We start from the raw sequence: 25,983 nt of genomic DNA on the forward strand, positions 1-25,983 counted from the left end.
ACAACATATTTGGGCTTTATTAATCAGAACAGGGAAGCTGGTAATGTAGGAATAGAGGGAGCCATATTAACAAACAAAATAGAAGAGAGGAATGTTGCAAAATAGTCCATGTCTAAATAGTAGAGGGAGAGACTTGTCCACATCTTTGAGCAGATATTTTTAGCATTATTTTCATTTTTTTGTGGCTTCTGGTTCTTGCCATGGGGCTCCCAGGAGGTAATTTTTTTTGCAATACAGAAAGACTAAATGCAGGATGCATATCATGCCACAAATGGCCTGTACTGGGGCATAAGGTTTGACCAAAAGCCCACAACTCTGTTTACTTGCATTTTTTTTTATTTGACTGAAGATTCCTAAGCTCTGAACTATTTGCATAAAAACATTTATGATCTTAGAAGAGTGACATGGTCCATGCATATCTCCTATTGTGTTGCATTGCAGTTGTCTGCTTAGTTAGTAATCAAATCTGATAAACAGTAATATAATTGCCTCCTCTTTTGCTATGGGTAGGACTCAGATGTCTTTGACGATCTAGGCTGGCATCTTTCTTGCCCTTTCAAGTGCTTTTATCATTATCATAATAATAAAATTGTTTGGGATTGTGCAGTCTCCTTGATGGGCTCAGTGCCAGTGTCTCTGCTCTGGTCCAGTTCCCAGTGTTTGCTTTCCTGGCCACTGTGAGTAACTGAGCAGAGCAGGTCAGTTCATCCTCACAGATCCTCTTTGTAATCTCTCCTTGCAGACACGTGGGACCGCTGTGACCTTTTCTGCAACCAGTGCAAAAGGTTTCTGTACTCAATTCCAAAACAACTATTAGCTTCTGCCTTATCTTTTCTTCCTCATCCTCACACATTTTTAATGGCTTTTTTGATAGAGTAATGCTTCCCTCAGATACTGGTCAACAGGTCTGTGAAAATATTCCTGGTGTTAGGTCTCTTTCAAATCACTAATGGCCATTTTGCATTTCATCATTGACAACCAGCAAAATTTTTCCTCTAAAGTTCAAGATCAATTATTAATAATTAGTAGGGAAGATTCAGGTATTTCTGGGATGGATTCTTTGGCCTATGCTATGTTAAAATATGTGAACATAAGTGGTCTCTTTTGGACCATTCATCCTTGTAGCGGTGCACCACTTTCCTCTTATCATGTGGTTTGTTTTATAATTATTTTCTGCCTCTATCTTTCATTGCAGCTTAACATATTATCATATATACACAATACTCTTGCATTTTTCTTTTGTGTGGACATTTACTAAAGATTTTTGGAAGGTTAGTGTGTTCTTCACCTGATGATGCCAGCTGCAGTGTTGAAAATATTTGATAACTATCGAAAAATAAAATAGGAAGTAGGAAAAGTTATTATAGAAATGAGAGCTATTATGTTATTCTATTGATGTTTATTCTATTAAAGAAAAAGCATTTGATATATGATATTTTTAAACTTTGAGCCTTTTCACAAGACATACTTAATTGTGGCACCAAAAGCTTTTAACATGCAGTATGAAAAATTATGCATCCAGGAGAAAAAAAAAATCTGGTCTAAAACGTGTATTTAAAGTATTTTTGTCCAAGAGTGTGTGTCTTATGTTCCACCTTCTCCACTAATTCTTCAATGTAGATATCATCTGATCTTTCTGAGAAAGATCCAAGGAACACCAGGTCCCTCTGGAGGTCTCATCCTCATGGTTGGAGTTTAACTTTAAACTTGAACCATGAGATTTGGGGTGGGTTCATTTCCAGCATTAACTGTTACAGTTTTGGGCATAGCTCCTTTCTGAGAGACTTGCTGTGACCCCAGGTTCAGCTTTGCAAAGTATTGAGTTCTGTACGGTTCTGACTTCATCAGTTGCATTATTCTGCATTCTTCTTTGTGGTGAAGCAAAATGAATGATTTCTCCTTAAAACTTCTTATGGACTGTGGTGCACACAAAGCCTAAATGAAACATTTTGATGCTTCCCTGATGTCCCTTCTGGTCCCTTGAATACTTTTGTGCATCAATTCCTGAGTACATTCTCACCTTGGAGCTTCACTTTCTCCTCTTGGACTGTGGGAGTGGCTGCAGTAGTTCATAAAATTCAGTGGTTTTGCTTCTTTTTGGTGTTTCTTTTAAAAATTATGGTAGGGGATGCACCCCTCCACCCATCCTTGTATAATGCTCTTGTTGCAGGTCAGTTAAAAATTAATTTCTAGGAGAAGCACACAGAGGGAGATTTGTTAGTGATCTCTTTGTCTGATTCCTCTTTGCACCAGATTACTGGAGCCTTCTAACTCAACTGTGTAATTACATTGGGGAGTAGGGGGGTGGATACAAGTCTCCACCTGTCTTCTCACCTATTCCCTAAATTCTCAGAAGGTAACTTAGGACCTTGTGACATTAGCTCATGACACATAACTGTTAACTATTTCTTCATTGTAGGTTAGTACTCATTTACTCTATGTAGGGGAAAATTATACCTTTCTATGTGCAACTGTTTATGTGAACCTCTGTTGCTTTGAAGAACATATTTTTTCTCTCACAGGACACTAGAAGACTGGGAGATGAAACGCTAAGGGAAGAGTTCCCACTCCGCAAGTTAGATTCACTGAATATAAAAATAGTAACTCTTAAAATAGATTTAAAATTGGTGCCATAGCTGCATGTTTTATTTACTGTGCTCATTTATTCTATTCTTTAGGTTTGAAGATGGTACAGTCTCTTTTCTTGATATCATTGCTCTGAAGCATGGATTTGATGTTCTGGAAAAACTCACAGGTCAGTTAATATAACTCTAATACTGAAGACTGCAGTTCCAGATTTATGCTCAGGGCACAGGTCTGATCATATTTCTTATGGCTCTAGCTTAATTCTCCTTTCTGGTTTTACTGTCTGTGTTCATCATTGTGAAGATGAGACTTACCAGTGTAACTGGCTTATTCACATGCACCCTAGTGGATTATTCTGACCTGGTTTGAAAGAAAAAAAATGGTCCAGACTGGTTCTGGATATGCCAGATTGAGTACACGGAGCACTTTCTCATCTGCCTCTCACTCACAAAGATGCAATAGGAAAGTAATGTTAGAAAGTAGCTGAGTGACTCACACTGTGTCAACCTTTGAAGCCCTTGACGTGGAGCTAATGCTGAAGTCTCAAATAAAACTTCAACTGATCTTCCAGCCAGAACCTGTATGTGAAGGGTGATACTCATGTGCTGTGAGAAGGCACAATCCCTCCAGGATAGACTGCTGCTTGTCTGGCTCAGCACCCCAAAAGCACAGTCTCTCTTGTGTTTGCTGCCATGGGTCAGGGACTCTCCTGAAAAGGACAGATGACACCAGGGAAGCTTGCACCACAGGCTGTGCAGATGTACCATGGCATGTTTCCACATGTGGAATATGCCAGGTTAACAAAGGATGTTCCTGAAATGGGTTTCTTGATCAGGTGTGTGTATTACTTAATGCATGATGTCTGAACCTCCCTTCTCCAGTGTACTCTTCGATTTCCTATATGAAGTTGTAAAGTGCATCATGATGTAAAAGATGCCTGAGTCCAGAGAGACATTGGCTATGAACTTTTCAGCATAGTGTAATTTCAGCTAGTGTCTGTGGAGGTTTATTGTCATGATTTGTCTGAAGGATTCTGGTTTCTTCTTCCTCCCAGTGCAAGGCTTCTGTGAGGAGTATTCTGTTAGATGCTTCAGGTCTTGTTCATGTGGAAATCAATAGCAGTTTTCATCCACATCAATAATCAGACTAAGCCCAGCAAGTAAGGATGTTTTATTTTATGTTGCTCAACATGGAGACCAGGGTTCAGTAACCAGCCTTTAGTATATGTTCTTGTTGTAGAGACTTCTTCTCAAAAATGTGCAACTTAAAAAAACACGTTCATTTGTAAAGAGGGCTTTGGTTTAATGTGTATGAGCATTGCCTGCCATGAATGTGAGATTTTATGGTAGCACTTCCTCTATTGCATTTCTCATCCATCTTAACCTGTTATTAGTACCTATTTTAGCTAAACAATTGAAAAATCTCTTAATACGAGACTGAGGGGAACACACAGCCCTGAATCTGAACAAAGTGGGTATCATTTAGATAGATAGTATCTATCTAACACGGTAGAAGAGAGGTATGAAAAAATAGTGTGTTGAGATCTTTCAGTTGTCAAAAATATAAACTGACTAAAATTTCCATACTTACAATTCTTTCATAAAGAATGAAAATCAAAAATTTAGGAATATTTATATTTTTAAAATTTTAAAGCATTTTTTCCCACAGTGCTAAAATGTATAAAGATGGGAAAACATAGACTGAAAGAGCAAACAAGAAGAAACCTATATGGAGGAGAAAATTGAAAATTTAAATAAATAATAAAATAAATAATAAAATTAAATAATAAATTAAATAAAAATAAAAATTAAATAAAAATGGTTTTGAAAAAATTTAAATTGTAATTGTAATTTTAAAACTTGAGCACTGCTGGTGTAATCTAGGTACTTTAGTAGTCTCTAGTCAAATTCTGGAGTGCCACATTGAAAAGCAGAAGCACCAGCACTGCCTCTTTACAGATATAAGAGACTGGAGAAATCCATAGTGGAAGAAAAAATGGAATTCTGTAAAGGATTTTAATCACCACATGATCCAAGAATTTTCTGCAAAGTTGGGCTGATCCTAGACCACTATCCATGACCAAAGATGAATTAAGCTTTTGTTCCAGTTAAGTAGGATCTTTCAACTTGTTCATGCTAAAACTTTTGTGATTGTGCTTACATGTATGTGCATAAGTAGAAAAATTTCCATGTGATGTGTTTTTATTAATTAGAATTTAATCATACAGAAGGGAAATTTAAAAAGCCATTCAAAGGTGATAGTAGAACGTAGCCCAACTACAGTCATGTTTGGATTTTTTCCATCATAAAATGCATTTTTATGTGTCAACTTTTCAAAGCTGATGTGAAGAGTGGCTCAGCCCTATTAGGTCTCTTGGCTCTTCTGTGCTGGCTGTAAGACAAAGGTTTTGGGGGCCTTGCTTTTCCATTTGTGTAGGCATTGAATGTTCCTGGCACAACTGATGCAACAAGAGATTCAGGGATTTGCAGCTGCCATTTCCTCTTACCATCCTTTTCTTCCCAGAATATCACTGACAACATGGAGTTTTGCAGGTTATTTAATTTCTGTCAAAGGCACAATGTTCCTTTTGAACAGAGATTATTAGCACTTGGGTGTATACAACAAAGCAGTTGCATGCTGTAGAAGCACTTTGTAATCCAGAACGACTGCAGATTTGTTTTAAGACTCTTTATGCATATTTCTTCCACTTCAACTGTCAGAGTTTTCAGTGGCAAAATGCACTGTCAAATGCACTTTGGAATCTCACCTTGCTGTAGCTACTGGAGCACTTGCTTTGCACTCCCCAAACACGAACAGTGATTCTCATTCTGGGTTGGAAGTAGCCTAGAGTAGAAACAAGCAAAATAAACAAAGTGTTGTTGTTATTAATCGTGTCCTAATGTGTAATAAAAGCACTGATGAAGTTCTTTGGGGAAGTGCTGTAGCTGGATTATTCTGGTGTAATTATTGAAGATAGGGAAGAAAATTCCTAATGGAAAGTAGCTCAGACTTTTGGTATTAGTAAGTGTTGTGAAACTACAGTTTCTGACTGATATCATCGGCATATATCCTTGATCTGTCTCAACTTCCATTTAGAACAAGGCGTATTTCCTGCCAGAATTGCATAATGATGTGCATATGTATTTAAACCATTCCCAGAGGTCTTACATCTATATGATTTTTAAACTTATTGTTTATGGTATGTATTTTTATTAGTAAATTTTCATCTGCTTTCAAAATGAAACCAAGGCGCATCATTTGTGCCTTATTGTTATAAGGTTTACTTTGATTATAATGTCTGTTCAGGAAACATTAATTCACTTCAGAAGAAAATATAATGTGTACGGGAAGAAATTTTAAAATGCAGACTAAGTCTCCTAAGGATGATGAATTAATTTAAAGTTGTTTCTAATTCACCAGATGCTTGATTGGTTGTTACAGAGTAAAGGTTATTTTGGCTTTCATAGAGACAATTGTACCACAAAATATCCAAAGCAAAGATGTAGTGCAAGATGTTAAATGGTGATGGTAACTTAGTTTTTTAACTTGGCCTTTGGAACTTTTGTTTTGTTTTGCTCTTCTCCATCAAGGACTGGTTGCGGTCAGTGATGGGATGTTTGGCAGCCTGCATTTAATAGCACTGCACAGGTTCTCAAGTGTGTTGTGTTTAAACACTTAAGGTTTTATAAGACATCCAGTTGAGGGGCCAGAAAAAAACAATGTTCTCCTAAGATTATCAGGGATTACTGGGATTTTTTTTTGTGTAGGGTTTGTGGCTTCATCCTACTGTTGTCTGGTCACATCACCTAAAGTTAGACCACTTTGCTTGTGTATTTTACTGCTTTTATCCTTAGTGCTGCTTTCATTCATAGTTTTAATGGATTTGGGGGTTCACTAATGTGAATACCAACTGTACAGTCTAAATATTTTGCAAGAGTGTGTATCTTTCTTTCTACATGCAGGATTATATAAGAAAGGTGGTTTTCCTGCCTTACATCAGGTGGTTGCTGTAAAACTAAGCCATGGCCTACTGACAAGCCAGAACCTCTATAGAGGAATTATCTGCACTTGTTCCCTTTTAGATTTGCAACATGAGATCCTGTTTCACTCTGAGGACTTTCACTTGTGTTTCATCTGTGTGGACACTGCTGAATGCTTCCATTGAAGTCAATGGGGCCATGAAAAGTCTAATATAATGGCTTGGGAGATAGGTGAGGAATTGGGATACTTGAGTTCCTTTCCTTGGTCACAAAATTTACTTGACATTTATTAAATCACATAAATACTAATCTTAAGGGGAGCAGTGAGTTAGGTAATGTTTTCAGATCTGCATTTAACTTCTGGATGGCATTTACCTTATTTTGCTGAAAACACTGATGTCTGAGCTACCATTTTGATTCCCACTGAAATCTGTGGAACAGACAGTGACTTCAACAGCTTGATCCCTCTGAATTTTTTTTTTAATTTAGAATGAGAGAAGTTAAAGCCAGCAATATCAGCTCTTTTCTTTGTCTATTAAAGGTGCTTAGATGATTAGCTTAGTGTGGTATAGGGCATTTCTTTAATTTTATATAACTTTCCTGCTAATGATCCCTTTGGGACTAGAAAGCTGAACTCTACCAGATTAGTTAAGGTGGAAATAGTGTTTGGGGATTTTTTTTTGCTTCCCTTAGATCTGCAGCTTCTTTTGAACAGGGCAGGTTCTACATTTCCTGTGGCTGAAGTAAACCAGTAAATCATAACAGGAAATGTTCTGGAAGATCCCTGAGGAGCGTGAAGGGAGGTTTTCTATTTGTGAAACCTTTATCTGTCCATTACTCTAGGAGTGACTTCTGTTTTCCAACATATATTTCATGCTTCAAATCCAGGTTTATTCAGGTAGATGTTGCTTTCTCTGAGGGAGAAAGGCTCACAGTCTGACAGCAAACTATCCTGCAAAGGCAAAAAAAAAATTTCTGTTTCCAGGGTGAAAATGTGCCTGTTATGGTGGAAAAAGATGTCTTATATAAAGAATGTATGTGTACAGCTCATTTCAGAAGTCTGTGGTGGTTTTCATTTTCAAATGACCGGTTATAGCAGATTAGGAGGAAAGAAAGCCATTGTTGGCACTGTGGTTAATTTATTAGGAAGAACAGGCTTAAGTGAGCATGCATTTACTAATGGCTATGGATGAAATTAAAACAATTACAGAGGCGGTATTACAAAATGAGCAAGGAGGTGAGGCAGTCTTGTGCAACTGCCTGGAAGTACAGCCAAGCACGTACAATGTGTTTGGAAGGCAACTTAGGATTAATAGATGGGGGCTACTTTTTATACCATAGATACAAAATCTGTTCCCAGTTCTGCCTAAGGTAGCATGGTGAAATCCATCACTTCCGGGAAATAAAGCAGGAGAAATTGCTGTACCCCCCATTGAGAGACAATAAGACCAAGTCTTCAATAAAAGCCGTAGGAATATTAGCAGCAGTCAAGTGTAATGAAACAGATCTACTCATTGCAGTGCAATGATGTAGCATTGCCTACATATGGCCAAGGGATATCTAGGATAAGTAGCACTTTCTGTCTGTAATAACTTTTTCCCAATATAATTTTCTGTGTCAGATAGAGTTAGGACCTGAAGGACTTGTCATTTTCATTACAAAGTTGTCATTATCACTGCTAAGAGATAAAGTCCTATGAAACCATCTTTTTCAAAGGAGAACAGAAGTGACAGCTTTTAGACTTGGGTGCAGATCTTCCAAAGACTTTTTGATGCCTCAAGTGATAGATTAGGTGAGGGACCTTGTTATTCTTAGAATACCCTTTTGAAATGGGGAAAAAAAAGTCTTGTTCAGCTGTGTTCTTAAAACATGCATATGAAATATTCAAGAATTGTTTCTGTATATTTCCAACTAAAACCTGGAAGGGAAATGGCAAATAAAATTACAAATAAATTAATTCCATTTCATTTTAAACAGGGTGATGTATTACTAATTATTTTTTCCTACATCTTGATATACTAACAAGGAAATAAAATATTACCTAGTAGATACTAATTTCCTTTACTGATAAGGTGAACTATTTTCTTACTAACATGCACCTGGAAAATGAACCTTGACATGGTGGTGAAATAATTCAGTTTTATGAAAAACTAGAACACACTGGGGCTAGAGAAGGATCAGTGTTTTGGTGTTTGTGGAAACGGTATGGGTGCTCTCTTCAGCCATCCCTCAGAGATCTCAGGGTCCCACTCTAGTGTGTGCTGGCTACCATGGCAAGGATTACCTTACTTCATTTAGTACATTTTTAATTTCCCAGCTAACTGGATCCAGCTGTTTCAGCTCTTCATGCAACACAGAGATTTTATGCTAAATCTAAAGGGGCTAAATTAAAGCGAAATGAAATTTGCATATCATGTAAAACTCCACTTGTTCGGCAGATCCAGATTATATGGTGCTAATCACAAACAGTAGACAGAGTAAATCCTCTTGAAGTCACCCTGGGGTTAAGTCAAATGCTTTACACTCTTTGACACATACCCATGAAATATGTAATCAAGTCTGTTTGACGTCCTCTCCTAATTATGTGTGTGTATTTTAAGCAGATGCTTTTCCAGCTGATCTGAGCCTTTTGAGATCTTTTTTTTTTTTCATTATTAATCAGAAAATCATGCTGTATGTTAACAGCAAGTGCCAATTATGTGAAACTAATCTTAGTTTCTTTGCTTCTTTGCTTAGAAGCTCTGCTTTTGCAAATAAGACCATTGCCAAATAACATATAGATGTAAAGAAAATATGAGAACCTCTGAATGTTTTCCATCAGGGACATAATTATTCTACCATGCATTGCACTATTTCAGCCTAAAACTAAAATTTATTTTTCCATATAGTGGTTTGTTTCAATTGAGGCAAAAATATTTAATAAAGAAGTTCTCTGTTGGAAGTAGGAAGGACTGTTTTTTTTCGCAAAGTTAGGATTTAAACGATAAAAATATTTTTCCAGAAGACTCTACACTCATCATTTCTGTCAAGAATGTTAACATATAAGCTTAGCCTTTCTTGAGTCTCCTTACTCAGAGAGAAAATATCAGGAGACAAATCTGATATTTAACTAAATTGGGAGTCACTGAGTTTTACGTAAATGCCATTTTTATTGTTACTATGTAAAAGTAGTCTTCAGAAAGGACTAGTGACCTAGTTGGTTCTACCCTGCTCTTCAGCTGAAGTATGCAAACTTCCACTTGCATTTCACTGAAGTTTCAAACTGAGTATTTTCCCTTCAGTGTGTTTAGCAGAGACATCTACTGGCAAATTGTTAACTGGCATTCTCCTCCTCAGATCCTACAATGCCATTTCTTACATCTCTGAAGGAGAGACCTGCTTAATATGGAAATGACTACTTTGAAGCTTTTAGATGTGCTGCAGCATTAAATTTATTATTTGAGGAGAAGCGTTAAGTACTGTATCAACAGATACAAAATTAATAAAGGCAAAATAAAATTTTCCTATTTTTTTCTCTAATGTTACTTCCTGTTGAACAGGCAAGCTGCTTTTAGCAGAAATGTGCATATCAGAGTAAAGGAGTTTATGATCCATTATAGATGAACAGGAGTAATTGCAAATCACATAATAATTGTCATCAGTCTCCATTGATTTTGATTCAGTCAATATAAAATGGAAAGAAGGAAATCACAGGGTATAATTGGGAGAGCTGTTTTGCCTACAGGGACTAGTTTCATGTCTAATGCTTGCTCCATACTCACAGTTTGTTTTTTTTTTAATAAAGGATCTTCCTCAGCTGTCACCTTTGCCCAGTTGTCAATGGCTCTCGATAGAGCCATTCTAGATAAGGGTTCAGCTCTTGTGCGCTACCTACTCTACTTGTGGTTTAAACACTTAGAGGCTGTCAGGGTGGAACGAGACTCACACAAACAGAGATACCAGCAAGTCCCCCTTGGGCTTAGGCCCTTAAGGAAACCCTGGGAAGGTACCTGGCAGCTTCTGCAGTCCAGCCTTGCTACCCTCGCAGGGGACACTCACATACCTTAGGGCAGACATAGCCTTGCAGAGGTGCAAAAGCAGAACTGAAAAGACACAGATGATTGATTACATGGCCCCAAGAAAAGATCTTTAATACTTCAAAATCAGCCTTTGCCTTTTTGGGTAACCTGTGGATTCAAGACACTAAGTAGCATCTCATCCATCCAGTTGGAGTGGGTAGATTTTCTCACAATAACTATTGGTAAAATATACTTAAAGGTCTTATCTGAGCTGCTCAGACAAGTGATTTTTTTCAGATTGGCTTCATTCAAGTAAAATGTCCCTATTCTCTGAACCTACTCATCCTACTGAACCTACTTTGGGTATTTGTGTGCTACATTCCTAAAAACATTCATTTTATATTACTCTAAGTTTATATGCATTTTTAATGCCATTTCAGCTCTGTTATGCTTTCAGGACTCTGTGTGTACCTTGCCTAATTCCAGATTTGAGATCCACACATTTGCTCATCCATATCACACCTCCTATTCCCCCATTTTCATCCACATCCTAATTTCCATGAAAGGAAGACTTTACTGGGCAAAGAATCTCATTTTTAAGCTACTTTAATTGCAATTGTTGCAATTCTGTAATAGCTGGGAAAATATTTTTGGACGTTTTCCCTCTTTTCTCCTTTCCTTAGTTGTTTTCCCAAGCAAATTAGGTTGAGTAATGTCACAGGAGCTGGTATGAACCATCTTTATGTTAGGAGGACTTTGCTACCATTACTACACTGGCAAAACCTTTAAGGAAAAAAAGCTATTTGCTTCTGAGTGCCCAGCAGCACAACTCTGTATTTCAGTCATGATCTTCAAGCATTTAAGCAGGCTGCTTAGGGAAGTTTTGGGAAGTTTTAGGAAATCACTGTCCCTGGAAGTATTCAAAAAAGGCGTAGGTATGGTGTTAAGGAACATGGCTTGGTGGTGGATTTGGCAGTAATGTGTTGATGGATGGACTCAATCTTGAAGACCTTTTCCAGCCTTAATGGTTGTATGACATAAACTGCCGTAGTTTATTTGTGTTAATGGAGACATGGTAGTTGATGCCAGCTACCCCTAAATCTTTGGAGATGTTACTTGAAAAGCTGTCATTTTCAGGTGGGTTTGACAGATATCTTCAGAGTACAGACCATTAACAATTGAAGTAGTTTCACTCCTTAGACATGGCTAGTCCACAACTTAAAAGAACTTCATCCCACAAATTAGAGAGTGAGGCTGGGGATCAGAATTACTGAGCTGGTTTTAGCTATAAAAATAAATTTTCAGAAATGTTGGCAACACTCTACAGTGGTATTATCTTCCTTATATACTGTATAAAGAAAAACTTGAGAAAATTTATTCTAGGTGAATGAGTAGACAACAGGGTAGGTTGGGTGCTCAAACATCTGTGTTTGAGCCTGTTTGTGGAGGGAGGTGGAAGTTTGCCTTGAAAGGGATTTTTTCATATAGTTCAGTTCACATAATCACAAGAATTATTTATTTTTCCTTATTATGGCATGGCTTTACATTAAGCTGTGAAACTCAGCTTCTGATTAGTAGAGAGCCAGGGCCCAAGGGTGAGTAATTTACTTTCTAAAGTTTACCAGAAATAGTTATGTGGGCAACTGAAAGCAACAGGCCAGTGCCTTTTCAGGGTGCTACCAGGCACCTGTTTTTAATTTTTTACATTTTTTTTTCCTTTTTTCCCTCTTGACATTAGTGGAAGTTTTGTTGTTGTCATTTTTGTAGGGTTTTGGAAATGGTATCATGTCTGTTAATGGAGATGTCTTCAACTATTTTTTCAACCCAGTTTCAATTGGAACAAGTATCATTAGATTTTTTTTTTGTTGTAATTTATTCTTCTCCACTGTTTGTCTGGTGTGAGAATATCTACTTTTCATTTTTATTTTCAGATAAATAACGTCTTCTAGAGAGACATGAAACTCAAATTTTACTTAGGCTCTGGTTTGCACAATCTGCTAATTCAACATCATCACTGCTGATTAAGTAATTAAGAGATTTCTGATTCCAGACACAACCCCTTCTCCCCCCCACCCCCCTAAATCCTGGCTAGAGTTGATGTCTAGAGACTGAGTAGTCAGTGTACCTACTCTGAGCTCAGGCAGGTAGCAGCCCAACCTACTTACTGAAGTTTCATCCACCTCTGTCTCCACAAATAAAAATCACTAAACCCTGCAGCCAAATACTTGAATTCACAATCATTGTTAGGGCTGTGGGTGCCAGAGTTTACCACTTCTGTCTTCTTTTTTGTAACCAGAGTGACGTGTAGGCTGGAAGAGGCTGCTAAGCAGATACTTGAATTATATGTCAATAGAAGCTAAAAAACATCAGTAAGGTCCAAAGGCAGCAGAGACATAAAGCATCTGGTAATTTATATTAACACTGTATAGGTGGCGAACAGAAGCTCCATGGACTATCTGGGATAATAATCTGGAAGATACTTAAGTGCCACCCTATAAATTAGATGTTTCTTATAATCTAAAATGTGTAATGCAGTCCTGATTGCCTCACAACACAAGTACATCCACAGAAATGGAGGGTGCTCAGCAATGAGCAGCAGCACAAACAAACAAGTGCTCTAAAGACACTAAAATAATCAATGGCATCCTTTAGGGATGTGTCTCTGCTTACCAAAAAAAAAAAAAAAAAGAAAAAAAAAAAAAAAAGGAAGCTTGTATGGACTTAAAACCCTGTTTAGCAGAACACAAATCTGTGTTTTCCCACATATCTTTGGTTTCACAGTGTTTCCCGTGTTTGAGGCATTCCCGTAATGCCTCCTTGCCTTCTTGCCTTCTGTTCCTGCTGTTCTACAGGGCATTTGCTATTCTTAGAAGAAAGTCACCAGCAGAATTAGACCAGTGTTCAAGAAGCAGAGGGTGGAAACAGGAAAAGAAACTATGAGGACAATCCAATTGTTCCAATGCCACTTGATTCAATAAGAACAATAACATTAAAAGGATTTGGGGTCTGCAAGCTGCTGTTGTCTGAATAATTTTCCATGTGTGCAAAAGATCGATGAGAGGGCCTTGAGCTAGCCAAAGGCACTGTTGATCTGGGCAGTCAAACTGCTGGGTACATCCAACTAGTAAGGAAAACAATTAAGTTCAAACTCCAGGATATCTTTTTCTTGATGTGGGTAATGCATGTGGATGTTTGGATTGTGCAAGTTTAATAGTGAGAAACATAATGCGAAGATAGTGATTACTCAGTTAAAGGGGTTGACATGTTTCTATTAATCACTTTCATTCAATTACTAAGCCACTTATCTGTCTTTGGCATTAATACACACTACATGGCTAGTGGACATTACATTGGTAGCAAATCTGGAAGGAATTCTTACCCTTTTCAAGAAGTATCAGCTAAGCAAACTAGATAGCTCTATACATCCATCACATACTGACAATGCAAAAGGTTGAATCAGCCTCACTGTAGCTTGAGCAACCCCATTAAGGGGTGCACGATTTGACCCAACATCATGAGATTTTGAGAAGAAACCATACCTTTTTCATTATGTTCAGAGATTTTTGCTCCTATAAAATAGCAGTTCTATATAGGTAATTTTGTGTGTCTATATTGTGTGTGATTTGGAACTGTGTTTTATCTTTTACATTGCAACAAGCTAAAATATAACTGGTGATTTTCAAAGCACTGGCTTTGACTGGCCTCCAAATTATTTCACTGTCCAACATGAAAGATCTCAAGTCATGCTGTATGTTTACCATAAGGTATTGTGAGAAGAGTATGTGGCTGGCTTCCTGATTTGTGGTTGGAGAGAGCTGGGGAGGAGCATCTCTTGTCAGCTAATCAGGGGATAAAAGCATCAGGCCAATGGCTGCATCCAGCACAGAAAGTTATCAAACTGAATAAAGGATATAATTATTGTCTTATGTTTCTCCCTCACTATTTTATGTGTATAAAAAAAATAAAACCCTAAGTCTCCTCCCTTATTTCTGTATGACTATGTGAGACACTACTGCGAGGTGATGTCTTACAAGGACCTACGTCTGCCACATGCTGTCCTATGGTAGGGCTGAGCCTGAGGTGCTTGAAAAGGTGCCCATAGTGTTGTGCAGTTCCTTCCTCTTCACCCTGAGCACAGGCACAATTGGTTCAGCAGAGCACCTGTGCTTGGGGTGAGAGGCTGTGTGTTCTCCTGGGTCAGCATTCCACCACAACTTGTCTTCCTGTTTTTCCCAAGTACAGAAGATGAGGTTTGCTGCTAGTTAGTTGGTGGAAGCACAGGCAGTAGGAGTTTCAGGGCAGTATAATAGAACAAAGGAGGTTAAGGGGCAAGAAGTACATCATATATTTCAATTAGAAAATTGATGTTAAAAGGGGTAAGAGTAGAGGCAGCATTTTTGTTTAGTTTTGTTTGTTCTATTTTTTGTTGGGTTTTTTCATCAAATTCCAGAGAAAAAAAAACTTGCTGTGATTTGATGCTCATAAAATCTAAAAGCAGTAGGGGACACAATTAACAGATTGCTGCGATTTGTGAGGTGAAACAAGAAATAAACTTGGCTCATGGGTTTTTAGTAGCCCAAAGATGTTTTTTTGTCATCCTTTCATGTGCTTGATGTTTGATAATGGCTAGACAGAATGAGATTAAGTGTGGTAATTTTTTTGCCAGCATGAGAGCTGCTAGAAGTTTCTGGGAGAGAAGAGCATACGTAATACTACAGTAACAAAAGGCAAACAGCATCAAGGGCAAAAAGCTCCATTAGACAAAACATGTGGTCTTTAGTATAAAGCATTGTAGGTAGAGCAGCTGCTGGAGAGAATGAGAAATACTAGGATGGATCTGAATAACATCCAGAAATTAAATCTATTACTATTTTGCTGAAGTCTTATTTACAACATAAAGTCAGATCACCAACTGATGTAAGGTGATTTATGGCCTAAAAATATTAATGGAATTAGTACAGCTGAGCACCATTAGGAATCTGTCTGCTAAAGTCTCCACCCACCCTGTAAAAACAAGACCGAATTCCCATTGTTGCATTAAGCTTGCCTAAGCACCCTGCATCATCCAAATGGCAAGCAGTGACTAAGCAACGTTGTATTTTAATGAATATTCAAACATAGATACATTACTTTATTTCTGTTGGCTTTTTAATTTTCTAATGCCTTTTCAAGGTCTGTGCATCTGGAAGGGGGAGGGAAACGTTTGCTCTTAGAGGAAAAAAAAAAAAAGGCACATTGCCATTTCATTTCTTTGTAGAAGTTCGTAATGCGATTACCAAAATGTGAATAACAATCAAATAATGCAGAGGCTTATTCCCTATGGATAGCAAAAATAAATTTCAGTCAAACTTTTCCGGCAGAAATCTCGAATTTGTCATGCAAAGTACTTCTCTGCATTCAAACATAATGTATTTATGTGACTCAGAAACATCAAACATTAGGATAAATAGCCAGATTATAAGTACAGTCCGCTTATGAAATGATTGGAATAGAAGTGCAATTAATGAAACTGGCAGAATGGCTATGAAGCAGTGTTAATGCCTTGAGATTTAAAGAAAGAATCCAGATCTACTTTACAGCACGGCATGGAAGAGACACTTAGAGATTGCTTGCCATTCTCCCTGCTAACAATCTTTGACTACGTTTTTGTGTTTGTGACTCATAATCACATCAGAAGGAAGTTAGAAGCAATTTTTGCAAGATTCTCCTGGGCTCAAATTTTGAAGGGAACTGAGACCTGAGGGGCCAAGAGGAAGAAAATTAAAAGATTGGCAACATCATCAATGCTTTCCTTCTTCCTAAAAGCCTACATACTTAAAAAAAAAAACCCAAAAGCAAAAAACAAAACAAAAAAAAATCCCAAACAAAACCAATACAAAATCACAAACAAAACAACAACAAAAAAAAAAAGCCAGGAGTAGGGAAGAATGGTGAGTTCATATATCTGACAGAAGGGCTGCTTTGAACTCCTTATCCCAACTTTCCCAAAACCACTTATCTGGCTGAAGTGTTCTCCTAAGTTGCTGCAGGATTTCTTTCACCCAGATGAGCTGTTGAGTTTCTGACTCCTCACTTGCTTTCTCTGCATCCTTGAAAAGGAATGGATATAGTCTGAGATACCTGGATTGGATCTACTGATATTTGTGTGAGGTTGGGTAGGAGTGGCATAAAGCATGTAAAATGGCAGGGTTTAATAATTGTGTGGGTCCTGTGTTTCCAGGGCTGAAGGGTGCATGTTTGGGAAAAACAGGAAAAAGCATTGTCTGCTCTGTATTAGTCTGTGTGGATGTGGTTTTTTACTGGGCAGATATTTTGGAGATGTGCATCAACAGTCTGTGATCAGTGGATTGATTTTTCAGCAGATTTTGTTAGTTTTCTGTGTCTAGAAGCTAGTGGTGATGAAATAAGCATTTAAATTTTGTAAGGATGTTGGAGAGAATGTTCAAGCAGATGTTGCTGAAGGCAGCACTAAGCTCTGTTACCACTGTCTGATGGCAGAGGCTGACCTTACTTTTTAGCAGTGAGAAGTGCTGATGTCGTGGTTTGACACAGAAGTGAATTTTCTCAAGAAGTTGGTAGTCAAACCAATCAGTGGTCAGGTTTAGATATTGGCACATAGAGTGACCACTGAAAGTATGAACATGCCTCTGACAACACAGGGGGTTAAAAGCAAGAACTCCCAGGGGAACTCTCTGGTTCTGGTCGTAGTGGGAGAGTGCAGGCTCTCCCCTGCCCAGCCACGGGCTGGGTGGAGGAGGGGAAGCCATGCGGCCTGAGGGAGGTAGGCCAAGGGGGCTGAAAGATTGGAACCGAGCCAGCTTCTGTGGACGGAAGGGTAGAGTGAAACGGAGATGCCTTTGTCCCCCTCCCCGTCCCCCAGAGGGAAAGAGACAAGAGAGTCCAACGGCACCTGTAAATTTGCCAGCGGAAGAGAAGGAGAAGGGAAGATGTCCAGTTGTGGGAGTTGGCATTCTGGGCAGAGATTTCAGCCGTCCAGGGAGTCTGAACTTTTAACCCTATCCTAAGAAATGAAAGCTTTGTAAAATACTACTCCTCCTCAATTTGAAGTAGAAGAGAAACAGTCCAGGACCTAAGATGCTAGAGGAAGAAATTTTTTAGGTAGAAAGAGATGATAGAGTGGCTTGTGATTGGACTTTTTCCTACTAGCCATAGACTGAACCAAATTATCCTACAATAGAGACTGCATTTTAGGGGATGCAGTGGTAAACCAAGAGACCTGCCTCAACAACTACCAACACAGGAATAGAGAGAACAGAGAAAAGCTGAGGAGGGTGTGGTGATGCCCTCTGTCTTCAGGAAGAAGATGATCTCTGTTCTTGAGACCCTTAACCCCAGGGGAAGAAGATAATAGGGGGGACTGTAGTCCCAAGATGAGAAGCTGAACTGTTGTCTCTTTTAGTCTATGGCAAAGCATCCTTAAAGGAGCCCTGTGAGCAGTCTGTCCATGCACAGTGATGAGAGCACTGTGACATGGAAAAGAGAGTGTCACACTAACAGATTTTCTCCAAGCAGTTACCATGTGTGATATAGAAACACAGGAAGTAGCAACTGTGTTTTCTGGGGTGTCTGTAGTGCAAGAGAGACTTCTCTCTCCTTTGAGGGACTGAGTATTGATTATCTGAAGGGTGGCAACTTGATCAAGAATCCTGAGTAGTGTCTTACTGTAGTTTTGTTAGAAATAGGGTGGGGGGAGGAGGAGTGTTTTGGAGAGTCTTCATCCTAAATTTTAGTGTGTGTGTCTTTTATAGTAGTAGTAGTTTAATAAAGTTTTTTTTTTTCCTTTGTTATTAAGTTTAAGCCTGCTCTGCTCTGTTCCTAATCATGTCTCACAGCAATTATTTGGGAAGGTACATTTTCATGGGGGCGCTGGTATTGCGCCAGCGTCAAACCATGACAGCTGAGATTCATCTTCCTATTTCTGGACCTCTTACACCACCTTTATGGAGATATTGTTGGGGCTGTTCTTACTATTCGGGTTTTTTTTCCTCTGGTCTTATTATTAGTGTATCAATGTAACTTGATTAGCAGTACCAGAAATTTTTGAATTTACCATACTATACTATTGCAGGTAAATTATGAAAGCCTCCTCCAAATAATGTTAAATTAATTGGGTATTCAAATCTTAGTTAAGCCTGCTCAACACCAAGGTTTCATGATACTTTGAATACGTTACTACTTATTTGAGTAAATGAATGTATAAATAACAAACCACATAACAAACCTCAGGATGGGTTTCATGAGCTGATGAGCTGATGCAGGTGGAATTCATGTCTGGGTGACCTGTGCTTAGTGCTGAATTTAAAACATATGGAAGTGAAAACAAACAAACAAACAACAAAACAAAAAACACAACCAAACAAAGAAAACTCAAATGGGATTAGGTCACCTATATTTTGAGGGTGTACAGGATTTATTACAACTTACATAGCCTTGGAGCTAACATAGTTTATATCCACTTATCTATAGCCTACAAATCTTTATGAGAAGGTTTTACCAGAAAATAGATACTACTCTATAGTTCATCATAGGGGAGGGCTTCTCTGAAAAGGAAGAAGTTTTAGTAGTCTCAGATTTTTCTTTTCCTGGCTTTAACGGGACCTACAAATGTTTTCCTCCAGTAATCCCTTTATAAACCTTCCCCTTTAAGTCAGCAATAATGAATTCAGGTGTTCAAGCAACCTCTGTACACTGAAGCTATATTTCCATAAATGTGGAAAATTCACAAGGGCCGCATGAAATGTTATAAACTGGTACCTTACATCAGTGATTCCCTTCTCTCCCAGGAAGCTTTTATGAAGTCCTTATGTACTCACATATGGGCTTTGTTTCTTTTTGATGAGCCTCATAGAGTACAGCGAGAAGGAAAAGTTGGCAGTAGTCTCCTTGTCCCTCAAGCAGTGCACATGATGGTTTGTGATAAGGTACATTCCTGAGAAATTGTAGACCATCACTTCAACTGTTAAATCCTGAAACTGATTTTCCTTCTGTTTGTATGTTGAGGCCAACTAAGAGTACCAAATCTCAGAAAGGTAACTCTAGAAAGAGTTGAGTCTTCTGCAAAGCTCCTTGTTGATATTGATATACCCTTTTCTTGCAGATGTATTGGACAAGTGGTGTATTCACTAACTAAATTATTCTCTGACATTTAATTTTTATGAAATATAAACCCTTTTTGAAAATACGCTGGTTTGGAGTTTGTTTTTCTTTTCAAAGAAATGTCATTGATCTTGTACCTAGAAAATGTGGAAATATTTTGTTACAGGTTTTGTTATATTTTTTAAGATACTAGTTTTTATACATCTTGTTAAATGCTGTCAAATAATAATGAGATGTGGAGTTTTTTAGCTTTAGTAGTTTTCAGAAGTCATAACTAATCAACATGGTGAGTTTTTCAGTTACATCACTCAGATGGTACTTGGTGGAAAGACACTTCTCTAGGACAGTAAGTTCTACATCTTCAGGAACTCCAACAACTACTTCCTTAAAACCTGTTTATAAAATACTGAGATGTTTGTTTATGGGCGTTAACTTTGTGGTGATTTTTGAAAATTTTCACTTTACAGGAATCTCATCATTTTATATTTGCAATTCAAATCAAAATTACTTTTTAATATGTTATAATATCATATATAACATGAATTTCATTTCTTGAGCAGTTGTGTAGAAACCCTGCTTTCCCTTCAAAGAGACTGAATTTTATAATACAATGAAGAGAGTCATAATCAAGTCTGGCTGCTCACAGGTTATTAAAACTGTTAGTCACTGTGTCTGTATAAGAGAAGAATGAATATATCATTGAAAAACTCAACTAGCAGCATAAATAGGCAGGCTTTTTTGCTTGAATGAGTCCATATGTCTCTTCTAGGCCCACAGAGGGACTAAATGTTTTACTCAATGGAATGAAGAAAAAGAGCTCTCCCTGTTCAAGGCTGAAGGCTTTCTGGAAAGTTTTTTCTGATGTTTATGTGGAATTTCCTCTTTTTCAGTTTGTGTCCATTGCCTTTTGTCCTGTCACTGGGTACCACTGAGAAGAGCCTGGCTTCATCTTCTTTATAACCTTCCCTTTGGGTATTTATGCACATCAAGAAGATCCTCACCTGAAATATCTGTTCTCCAGACTGAACAGATCCATCTCTCTCAGCTTCTTCTCATATTAGAGATGGTCTAGTCCCTTATTCATATTTGTAATCCTTCACTAGACTGACTCCACTATGTCTTGGACTGTGGAACCCAGGACTAGACGCAGCACTTCAGAGATGACTTCACCAGCACTGAATAGAGGGGACGGATAACCTCAATTAATGCAGCCCAGGATACCATTAACCTCCGTTGCCACGAGGTGATCAGCTTTTTGTCCACTAGGACACCCAGACCCTTTTCTAACAAGGCTGCTTTTCAGCCAGTCAGGCCCTGACCAATGCTGGTGCCTGGATTTGTTCCTACCCAAATGCAGGACTTGACATTTGTCTTTGTTGATCTTCATGAATTCCTCTTCATATTTCTCCAGCTTGTCGAGATCCCTCTGGTTGGCAGCACAGTCATTAGTTGTATCATTTGGATTGTTGAGTGTGCATGCTGCCCCATTGTCCAAGTCATTAATAAAGTTTTTCGATGGCAAAGGACTCAGTATCAACACGTGGGGTGGACTTTGTGCCATTGATCACTACTCTCTAAGCCTGGAAGTTAAGCCATTTTTCAGTTGCACTTCATTGTCCGCTTATCTAACCTGTAGTTCATCAGATTGTCTGTGAGGATTTTATGGGAGAGAGTATCAAAAATTAACAAAGGCAAGATAAGTGGCATCTGCTGTTCTTCCCTCATTTGCCAAACTAGTCATCTCATTAAAGAAGGCTATGAGGTTGGTTAAGCAAGTTTTACTCTTTGTAAATATTTGATGACTATTCATGATCACCTTCTTGTCCTTTGTGTATGAAAACGGTTTCTGGACTCATTTGCTTTATCACCTTCCCTGGGACTAAGGTGAGGCTGACTGCCTGTAATTCCCTGAATCTTCTTTCTTGCCCTTCTTGAGAATAGGAATGACATTTGCTTTCTTCCAGTCCCAGTCTTGGGGAAATTCTCTCAATCATCATGATCTTTCAAAGATTATCAGGACGGGCCTTGCAAGCAACAGCAACCAGCTCTGTTGGCACTTGTGGGAGCATCCCATCATGACCCATGAAGTTGTTTATGCTCAGTTTATTTTAAGGATTCCATAACATGATCCTGTTCCACTGATGGTAAGTTGTCCTTGAACTAGGCTTTTCCTCTGAGCTGAGGCCTGGGATTCCCAAAGGCAAGGCACACCAGTAAAAAATGAGTCACAGAAGACGTTGAGACTCTTACCCTTTTCTGTGTTCTTTCTCAATGGGGCTTCTGCTTGTAGAAATCCTTCTTGTTACCAGTTACATTCCTTACCAAATTCCTAACTGCATCCATGCATGTTGGGACCATGGCTCTGTGTTCCTTCTGGGTCACCTGGTCCTGTTTTCACCTTTCTACTTCTTGTGCTTTAGTTTAGTGGGGAGCTCCTTGTTCATCCACGAAAGTCTGCTGCCTTAACTATGTTTCCTGCTTGCTGGGATGGACCACTCCTGAGTTTAAAGAAGGTGATCCTTGAAACCTGCTTTTTGTACCTGAAATTGAATTTTTCTTGTCAGGTTAAAACCAAATTTTTGCAGTCACTAATCCTAACTGTGCTGGGGAGCATTTCTGAAAAGCTGGACAAGGGCATCAGCAACTGGGTAATAACAGGCATTTGGGTACGTAGTCTATGTATCTGCTTCAGGAATCATTTAAATCACTACCAAAATTTCTCATTTACTTCCATGAGCACAGAATCAGGAAGTGGATTATTCTTGCGATTCATGAGATCATTGTACCATTCAGAGAATAATCAACCTGTGCTACACCTATGGGAATGGTAGCAAGGGAAGAAGATGGAGCCTGTAAGCTCTTTATGAGAGTAATAAAAAATGATTATTGAAACAAATCTTAAATATTTAGGGTTTAGCCATTCCTGAAAAAGCTGTCATGGATTTAATAGAAAATAAAAGCTTTTCTAGTACATTTGTAACAATACACTAGCAATTAGAGGAGAAATATGAACTGGATATAGAATCCCATATGAAAGCATGAAATGCCTACAACCTCTAAAAAGGAAAAAATCTCTCTTAAACTATCTGGACTTTTACAATAACTGCAAGGTAGCCAAATAGATTTGACTTTACTAGGTTTTTCTGTAAGTAGTCTTTTACAGGCATATTTGGTTATGTTTAATTAATTGCTGCCAGGATTGAGGTCTTAATGAAATTTTTATTTTCAAGCAATTTAAGAGGCTAGTGTTGATGCAGTAATTTCTTAAGGCAGAATATCTTTATTTTAGAGCAAACATTGAAACTTTATCTGCAATACACACCTGTTTTTCCATCAAACTTAACATTTCTTATATACATCTGCATAAATATGCTTATGTCCCTTTTCCAAATTCTTCTTTTAAAAAAGAGTCTTGCTAACAGAAGTCCAGCAGATCTTCACAAAACAACTGTTTTCATCTCTGTTATTGGATTTTAGTGTTTCCCTCAGCAAAAAAAATATTTACAGAGATATGTTTTATATATTGGTTCTTAGCAAGAAGTGGTTTAGATCAATGCTAATTTTGAATTGTCAAAGTACCGAAGAGAAGCATAGCTATAACATTTTAGTAGTCGATGGCTTTTCTGTGTTCTACTAACATTAGGAAGTGGACTTCATGGGATTTTTTTTTTTTTGATGAAACAGCAGTTCTTAGCAAACAAACAATAGTTCAGCAATATATATTTTGTTCTCTGTCTGTATCATATGTGTGGCATTCCAGATGTGCTTGCCACTTTGGCATATTTAGTGAGCTAAATAACACATAAACTAAACACGTAAACTAAAAGAACATTCAGTAATTTTAAAAAGTATTATTAAATAATTTAAACAGAATGTCAACTCCAAAAAGATCATGTTTTAAAGTTAGTTAAAGTTTTAGGCTGAAAACTCAAATACCTGGTTTCATGTTAATAAATAGAATTGTCATTTACATAGTGTCACATTTCAGCATTTGCAGTTACAAGTTTTGAAGAAGATTAATAAAATGAGGGGAAAGTTGAAGTTTACAGAACAGAGGGAATTTTCTGCAAGGGTCTAGAGCCAGGAATTCCTATGGCTTGTATGTTTCTGCATCACAGTAGCAGTGGGAGCTGAGTAATGGAGTCACTCTCCCAAAGCTGGAAGATGGGATCAATGCCATCCAAGGGAGAGCCCCCTCTGGGGGCTACAATGTCATCAAGAAGGCAGCTCTTCAGCCATTTCACGTGGGAGGGGGTGAGGTACTTTCCCTCAGAGATGCCCACCACATGACATGGCATTCATGTTGAGCTGCAGATGGGAGGAGTTGAGCAATTAAACAGTAGCTGTTGACCTGGCATGTTCCGTAAAAAGGCATGACACCATTTGGTACTTAATTGTGGTCTAGCATCAAACAGTTCCCTTGGACTGCAGATCTGAGGCACAGCTCAAAGAATAATTCCATTTGCCTGCGACAAGCCAGGGACTGGCTGACAGAACAAGTAGTATTAGCAAGGGTGGAGATTGCCAGCATCAATAATGATTATATGTGCTGCTTCTGCCTGTGATGAGGTGCCAGCTTGTAAATGCTGAACAATTGAGTGACCTTGGACAAACTGGTCCCAATAATGATACAGCGTTTGTTTTAATACGAAAGTGACAAGAAGGAAAAGATCACAGTGTGTCTCTCTTTCATGCAATCCCTCATCTGCAAAATGGATGCATCTCATGTGAGTTTAATAATTCGTTTCACATGCAAAGCCTCTTTCTCTGGTATTAAGAAGATCTTCATTTCAAAGCTTGGGAAATTTAAAGACAGAAGGCTGGAGTCAAGAAAGGAAGATAGTTCTTATACCTGCAGTGGCTGTCACCTGCTTAGAGATAATAAAAATACTTTCTGAAATTTAAAACTGTGCTTTGTCTCAGCTTAGGTACCTGCAAGTTTTTTTGTATTTGGGAGCAGTGGCAGCCTGTCTCCTTGCAGGGACGAGGCCTGGCCATGGTTGTCCTGAGCAACCGCATGTTGCTGCCCATGGCCCATGTGCAGGAAGAGGAGGAGGAAGAGGCGTGGGATGAAAGTGGCTGCCTTGGCACAGTGTGTCCCCCAGTGCTGGCACGCCTGGCCTGAGCATCAAGGGAACTCAATGTGGCCCCATTCCACCACCAGGCTCTCCTTCCTGCCCCATCCTTCTCCTGATGCCTCCTCTGAAGGCTTGGCAGCCCCTCAGCAGACTGGGAATTGGTGTTCTCCAAGAGAATCTCCATGGCTGTCTTTGGCATCCTCTGCCAAATGCTGCCTCCTGATAGAGGAAGTTGCTGTCCTGGGAGCTAGGCACCCCAGGGCTCTTGCTCCTTCAATCTCCCCAGGACCAGGGTGACTATCCTGCAGTGTCATGGTGGTCTCTGGGCATCTCCAAGTCCTGCCAGCAGATCCCAGGGCCTGCTCCTAGCACAGGTGTCCGGTGGCAACAGGTTCTGGTGAAAGTCTTGATTTTCTTTAATAATTTAGAAGAGCCAGAGGTGAGTAAAAGGAGGAACATGGGAATAAGAAGAGTGTAAAATAGAGTCTGAGAATCTTATAAATTGGAATTTTTAAATTGAGGGTAGTAATACCAATTCATTAATTGAATAACATCATAGACATTTAAAAGCAATATATTTTTATGGCTGTGTTAAGTGGTTTTAGAGATATATTTTGCTCTCCTTTTCATAAATTAGTCTTGATAATATCTTCCTGTTCATGGATGCAGAAATTCTCAAAATCTGTCTCTTGGCATTTTGCCATTTTGTGGCAGTAAGAGATCATTCTCTTCTGATGGGAAGAGTTTTGAATAAATGTCAGCTCGATAAGCAGTTGTGTGAAACAGGCTGATCCAGCCTCTGTCTTTGGGTCAAATACTCACTGTCTCTCCTGCAAATGAAATACGAAAACTAAAGAGATGAAGTTCAATGGGGCACATTCAGTTAGTATGGAAGAATTTCAAAACACTTTGAAGGATGGATCTGCATCTCAGCATCACAGAGGATATGGAAAAATGTTCTTGCTGGTTACTGCAGGAGAGCTTTACAGCTGTGGAGGATCCTGTCAGCTTTAATAGGCTCTGAATATATTACTGACTAACCTGGCTTACAAGCAGCTGACATTAAAGTTCCTGATGCTCCTGACACACTCCTTCATCTCTTCCCTGCCTGTAGATGAAGAGACAAAGTCTACAGAAAAGTAATACAGCATAGCCAAAAAGCCAAAATAGCTGAGCAGTATAGTGATGTGTTTAAATTCTGTCTTACAGAATATCTTCAGATAA

General features: G+C 38.6%; 1 protein-coding gene across 11 annotated transcripts in view; it reads left to right on the top strand.

Annotated features, from left to right (window-relative positions):
- The window catches only part of MOCOS (molybdenum cofactor sulfurase), a 223,742-nt gene that overhangs the window by 129,536 nt on the left and 68,223 nt on the right, over window positions 1–25,983 (top strand). For all 11 annotated transcript variants that reach the window (XR_011000724.1, XM_068195409.1, XM_068195381.1 and 8 more), the window contains one exon: window positions 2,679–2,755. Coding sequence is in view for 10 of the 11 variants with exons in the window: in XM_068195409.1 (XP_068051510.1) it covers window positions 2,679–2,755 (77 nt within the window). In the remaining variant the exon portion in view is untranslated. The remainder of the gene's footprint in view (window positions 1–2,678; window positions 2,756–25,983) is intronic.

Source organism: Anomalospiza imberbis, chromosome 1 (genome assembly GCF_031753505.1).
Source record: "Anomalospiza imberbis isolate Cuckoo-Finch-1a 21T00152 chromosome 1, ASM3175350v1, whole genome shotgun sequence".
NCBI classification, from domain to species: domain Eukaryota; kingdom Metazoa; phylum Chordata; class Aves; order Passeriformes; family Viduidae; genus Anomalospiza; species Anomalospiza imberbis.